At 31.5% G+C, this 6,553-nt stretch overlaps 1 protein-coding gene across 1 annotated transcript; it reads right to left on the reverse strand.

Annotated features, from left to right (window-relative positions):
* Nucleotides 1–1,985: 1,985 nt before the first annotated feature.
* Nucleotides 1,986–3,628, reverse strand: LOC129309958 (transcription factor MYB86-like). The gene is made up of 3 exons (XM_054951749.1): nucleotides 3,354–3,628; nucleotides 3,116–3,245; nucleotides 1,986–3,022 (listed from the first exon to the last, which is right to left on the reverse strand). Exons 1-3 carry the CDS (start codon nucleotides 3,484–3,486, stop codon nucleotides 2,266–2,268), a joined length of 1,020 nt encoding a protein of 339 aa, XP_054807724.1. The 5' UTR covers nucleotides 3,487–3,628; the 3' UTR covers nucleotides 1,986–2,265.
* Between the last annotated feature and the right edge of the window lie 2,925 nt (nucleotides 3,629–6,553).

The raw sequence follows: 6,553 nt of genomic DNA on the forward strand, positions 1-6,553 counted from the left end.
ATATATATGTATTAAATTGTTTATATATTGAATTAAAATTAACTAGGAAAAAATGATTATATTTAGATGCAAATGAGTACAATACTAGTGTACGCGACGCGTGTGCGTGTATCGAATCATAATTAGAATTGTAACAGTGATTTTCAACGCCAACTAAGGCGAACAGGGGTATGAAGTATGAACAGCCAAAGAGGACCATATGTGTGGTACAAGAGTTTTGACTCTTTTGAATTGTTTTTTAGCCTCCAACACACACAAACCCACCAACTCGGTACTGCCTTGATGCAGTTATGATCATCGTCGTCTTCCTCACTTCCTCCTCCATCTTCATCTGACTTTTTACAGCGGGTCTTGCGTGCAATTTTGGAGCAGCTTTAATTATTCTCATCCTTGACTCTTCACTTACCTTTAAATGCTTCAATTAAATCCCCCTTAATTAGTAGTACACTCTCTCACTTTTGCTTTGCCTCCAGCTACTTACACTATCTCATACTTAATGCATATTTAATTATGTCTTCCTCATCTCAATCAATACCATCAATATTAACACTATTTTTATAATCTTATTTATAAGTTATTTTGAACATAATTTATCATAATTAAGGAAAATATTAAAACCTGTAAACTATGTCTAAAAATTTATTAAGTTTTATTGAATATACATATTTTAATAATATGCTTCCTCTAGTCCTTAATATGAGTCAAACTTTGAAAGTTTATTTGAGTTCTTGGTATAAGGCAAAGTTAGAGTAATTAATTTATTTCCCAATAATTTTACCCTCTTCTTGATTTATTATGGTTTGAGTTTATAGACAACAATAATTAAATATGCAAAGAAGTGTGAAACTGGAAAACATATATTTTTTAAAAGTGTGAAATTGGTTAATTTTACCTTTATTAAGGACCGGAGTAAGTTTCTCCCACCAATATTTAATTTGGGAGTAAAAGAAAAAATTTTATTTAAAAATTTAATAACATGACTTATAAATAAAAGTTCTTGTATCTTATTTTTATAAATAGTGCCAAGGGGAGTATATAATAAAATTGATTATGAATAATATATAGGAGGATTATTTATAAATCATCAGTAAGATGAATTATCTTAATTAAACTCTGTGCACCTGTTAGTTTGACAAACTTTCATCTATATATGAAATCACTCAAACAAAATGCAGAATTTGGGCTGAACGATATGTGACAAGTGTGATGATCCAAAAGGGTAAGGCCATGCAGGAAACAATACAATGATCTGCATGTACTGTTAGATGATCATAAAAAGAAGCATGGAGTTATGGCAGGCTTGACTGTAGAGCAAAAAGATGACCTTAAAAGCAATATTATTGTACTCAGAGGCCCTACCCTATAATAAGCTGCGTTCGTACATGTACACACGCGCCTCTCCCCAATAATGCGAATTATGTATGGGACACCCAATTTCAGACTGTTTGGAGTCCCCAGCACCAAGATATATTGCCAGCCTTACAAATCCAGTTTACACACACACACACACACTTGTATATATAGACAAACATTATCTAGCCCATAATGATAACTTTCTTATTCAAGCTCTACCACCGCTTTTATATATATACATATGCATATTTAATTATGGACCCGTCTATAATTCAACATCACACGGGCTTCTCGATATATAGTTTTATACACACACACATGCACACTAATAAAAGAATGGGTATTTTTAATCTTTTTGATGGAGTTTTTGACACTACAATGTGTTTGGATTAATCAGTAAAGGGATTAATTCAGTTTAACTTTAACTAGAGATTTCGAGCTGTGAAGACTTGCCCGCAAGTTGTCCAAGAATTGAGATACCGAAAGTTGATAAATAAATTAAAAAAAAAAAAAGAGTGTTTGACCAGCTGATGCTATATGTATGATGTCTAAATGACAGCAAACGTAAAGCCCCCCCAAAAAAAAAAAAAAACAAAGAAAGAAAGGAGAGAGAAGAAGAAAAGCACTGTGACTTCACGTAATAATTGATTAGTTGGACAATTGGGGGAAAGAAAGATTAGGGCCACAAAATTAGCTACCATCACTCATTAATTAATTAATCTGCAAGAATCGTCACATGAAATCTCCAAGAAGAAACCAGATGGCAAATACATCATCAATTGGAAATGAAAAAACCCAAAAAAAAAAAAATACAATCCAAAAGGGAGGGAGGGGATTTTCTGTACTATCACATCACCGTCTTCTTCCTATGTTAAGAATCAATCAAAAATAAAAAGAAAGAATTTTTACAGTTCACATATGGTGGAAAGCATCAAAATTCGCGGGCGTTAGATCTTCTGACAGTGACGTTAACGGATAGGTGGCGGTGAAATCCACGGAGGTTTGATTCAGAATCTGGCCATCTTCTTCCCACGACGACGACCCTGTCGTCTTCATCATCAACTGATGATAATCTTCTTCGTTCTTCATCCCATTCACTTGAAACTGATACATTAATGGATCCATCATCAAGCCGTTATTACTGATCATCTGACACCCTCCTCCTTGAAAATAGCTGCTCAAGCTATTGCTCGAAATGATTCGCGAACCCGAATTGTTATCCGATGGCAACTGATCCGCCATGTAATTGGTGATCAGACCTGGTGGCATTATTGAGCACATATTGAATCCGAACTCAGACTGGTTTAAACCGCCCATTTGGAACTCAAATAAGGCCAACGGGTCGTAACCGTTATTCTCGAATTGGTTCGAATTATCACTTCCTGCAAGTGCTGATCCTTGTGATGATGATGATGAGAAGCCTAAGGAGGTCGATGGAGCTGAGACTGAGAACGGAATCTGCATAGATGGTAATAGAGTTTCTGAATGATCTGTGAGACTTTTCTTCTCCTCCTTTATGGTTGATTGATAAGGTTCTGTAATAATTAGAGGCTTGTGTGTGGTTGGGTCAATCCCTTGCTTCAGCAGCTTCTTCTTCAGACTTGAGTTCCAGAAGTTCTTTATCTCGTTGTCTGTTCTTCCTGGTAACTGTGATGCAATCTGAGCCCACCTGAAAATTCAAATGAAAATTAGTTATTAACCTCTGAAACAGAAGAGAATATATTCTTTTCCACAGCTATATATATATATATATATTAATTGCCTGTTGCCAAGTACTTCATGAAGACTGATTATGAGATCTTCCTCTTGCTGAGAAAACATTCCTCTCTTCAAATCAGGCCTCAGATAATTAATCCATCTCAGTCTGCAACTCTTTCCACATCTTTGTAATCCTAGAAATTAAAAACCATTTTGGAACATAAGTAGGAATGATCTGATGAAAGACACAAGAAATTAAACAGAAGTTTCTGGGTAAGTGAGTGAAAGAAGAAGAACAATACCAGCGAGTTTGGGAACAGAACTCCAGCAGCCAACGCCATATCTGGTAATGTAATTGAAGAGCTTCTCATCTTCTTCAGGGGACCACAGGCCCTTCCTCAGCTTTTGCTTTACACAACAGGAATGGCGACCCATTATAATTGATTACTCGTGCGAAGAACAGACAGACTCTGATGAAGTGGGGTTTTAATATGTGTGTGTCTATATATATAGTGGTTCTTTATATAGGGCCAAGCTTTCGTTGGAACAATAGTGCTTGTGTCATTGAGACGTTTCAATGGGATTGGAAAAATACACACACACACCGATAGATATATATATATATATATATATGATGTGGGAGAGCTGATGGAGGAGGAAGCTCAAGAGGTAATTGTGTTGATTTAAAGAGAAGAGGAATGAAATTATACTTAGGATTCAAGTTATGAGAGAGACAAGAGGGAGAGAGAAGGCTGTGAGGAAAGTGAAGCAATCAAGTGGATTTTACGCAAATCTGGTGCTGCTTTTGCCTCGGACTGGATTGGATTTTAAGATATCGCTATTTCTAGAAAATTATAATTAATTGATATATATTATATGTGCATGATATTTTCCCCTGAGAGCTTTTCTTAACAATAATAGACAGTACAATAAGTCATTTTTTACTTTCTCTAAAAAATAATTTTAATCAATCAATACTTAAATATAAATTTATGATAAATCATATTTTTCACAAGTCATAAACTAAACCCTTTGTGCAATAATTAATATTACAAGGCACTTCTAAGTAAATTACACCCCTAATGGATTAGTTACATATCTTTTATAAAATTACACACTCTTTTCATATTTATCCTTATTTAATAGAATATTTTATTTAAAAGACCTTATTAATTACACCCTTAATTAAGGGTATTTTTGAAAAAATCTCATTAATTTTACATTGTAAAACACAATGAATGTCTTATATTTTTAAACTTATTATCTCAAAAAAGTATCCTGTATTTTTTGATGGAGAGAGCATGATTTATTTCATAACCTTTATGCAATACATGGGATGACCACAAATTGGATTTATTTTTTATCAAACGGAACTAAACAAATAAGTGGATATTTTCCATTGATTAAAACCATAAAAATTTAACTTTTCATTTCATCTATCAAATTTAAAAAATATTTGGATTTAAAGACAAAAAAAAATATTTTCCATTGGTTAGCATTTTTTTAGAGAAAATGCTAACCTCACGCAATAAACAATTAAGTACTAACCTCATGTATGTATGTACGAACCTGTTTCCTTTGTCTTCTACTTTTGTGGTCTGAATTGTGACCTTCTCTCACACACACTAACATGAAAAAGATAAATGTTCTTAGAGTATTTCATACTAAACTGTTGATCTGTTGTTAAATTTTGCACGCCTGTAAATTTTAAAATCAAGCAATTTAAATTCTAAATAATAGCAGATATTTTGTAAATTAATAATATAAAAACACGTGTTTTGTATACATGTGGTGGAGATTGTCCATTGCCGTCAATGAGTGTATAGAAAACAAACGTTTGTGGAAGACAGTGAATAGTTGAACTTTAAGTCGGAAAGAATAGAGCGAGTAATAAAGTCAGAATTGATCATTAGTGAAAGGGGAATCATCGATTGATATTTGTGCACACTATCTAGTCAATAAGTAATTTTAGGAATTTGATTTTTTAAATAATTGAAATTATTAGAAAATTTAACATTTTAAAAAATGTTAATTATTCTATTGAGGATATCTAAGCAAGATAGTTAATAATCCCTCATGCAAAATTACGTCATCCGCGTGCATGCATCAGTGTTTTAATATTGAGAGAGTAAAAATCAATGTTGTAAAAGCTGGATCAGATGTTAAATTGGAAAAGTTTTCAATTTTTATGGTTTAACTAGTTAAATCAGTGGTTGGACTGGTAATGTAATAATTAAATAAAAATAATATTAAATATATCTATAAAATAAATATAAAATATATAGTATATTAATAAAACGTGACCATAAATTATCAATATTATACATTTTAATTTTATAACTTGTTAAATATATGTGAATCTTGGTTAAATTATATATGAATAGATTCAAAAGTTTTTACATTTACACCTATAATTGTCAACATTTTTATAAAAAAAAGTTTCAAATCATATTTTTTATATGTAAATTGTCAAAAAAAAAAAGATGACTTTTAGTAGGATCTAATTTTTTAATTTTTTAAGATTTTTTTAATATTATGTTTAAAACTATTTGCTGTTTTAAAAATTGTTCGAGTTCTCTTTTTAACTCTGGTTTCTAGCTTAAATATATACTTATAAAAGGAAACATTAATTGACATCCCTGTTGATTAAGATATAAAGTATATACACCCTATATATAATATATATGTTAAGCTTAAAAATGTTAGCTTAAAACTAATCATGACCTCATAAGTTAGCTTTTCTTTTACTGTAGCTCAGACAACTTTATTTCATCCCTGTTATGTCATTCTAAACCATGTGACACATGTGAACCTAAAAGAACAAAAATATACTAATAATAATATCATTAATATTATCGTCATTATGCTAGAAAACTAATGCGTTACACAACAATATTTATAAACTATCCATATTTTTTATATAATATGCATAGTTTTTTTTTATAAAAAATATCGAATGAGTTGTGATTATGCAAATAATGAAAAAAGGATTTATTAATATTTGGCATGGAGATTTCATTATATTTGATTGACCTTAACTTATAGAAAAGAATAAAAATAAGTCTAAAAAGAAAAAAGAAATGGCTGGTATTGAGAGTGTGTACATGCATGAGTGTGGCGGAGAGGAAAGAAAGAAAAATATAGGAAAAGGGAGTCTCTTGGAAGGTGTTATAAGCAGAGGAAGTGCAATGCATCTGAATTAATTTCTAGAAGACTCAAACATATAATTGAGACGCAGCTACTTGTGTCGGTTGATTTTGTAATTAATAGCACGCTCACAAAAATAACAACACACACGCACTGGTGTGTGTGTGCGTGTCTACGAATAATGACTTTAGATTGTAAAATTATTGTATTCATGTGTCACTTTAACTCGCGTAATTCAAGTGTTATATCATAAAATCCATATTAAAAAAATTAGAAAAAGTCACAATAATAAAAAATTATAAATTAACATAATGAAATTCATCATGTCAGACTACAGGTAAAATACAGGTCAGAT

The sequence above is a fragment of the Prosopis cineraria genome, unplaced genomic scaffold, assembly GCF_029017545.1.
Source record: "Prosopis cineraria cultivar Desert tree isolate PC_DT_omini unplaced genomic scaffold, ASM2901754v1 PC4, whole genome shotgun sequence".
Classification (NCBI taxonomy): domain Eukaryota; kingdom Viridiplantae; phylum Streptophyta; class Magnoliopsida; order Fabales; family Fabaceae; genus Prosopis; species Prosopis cineraria.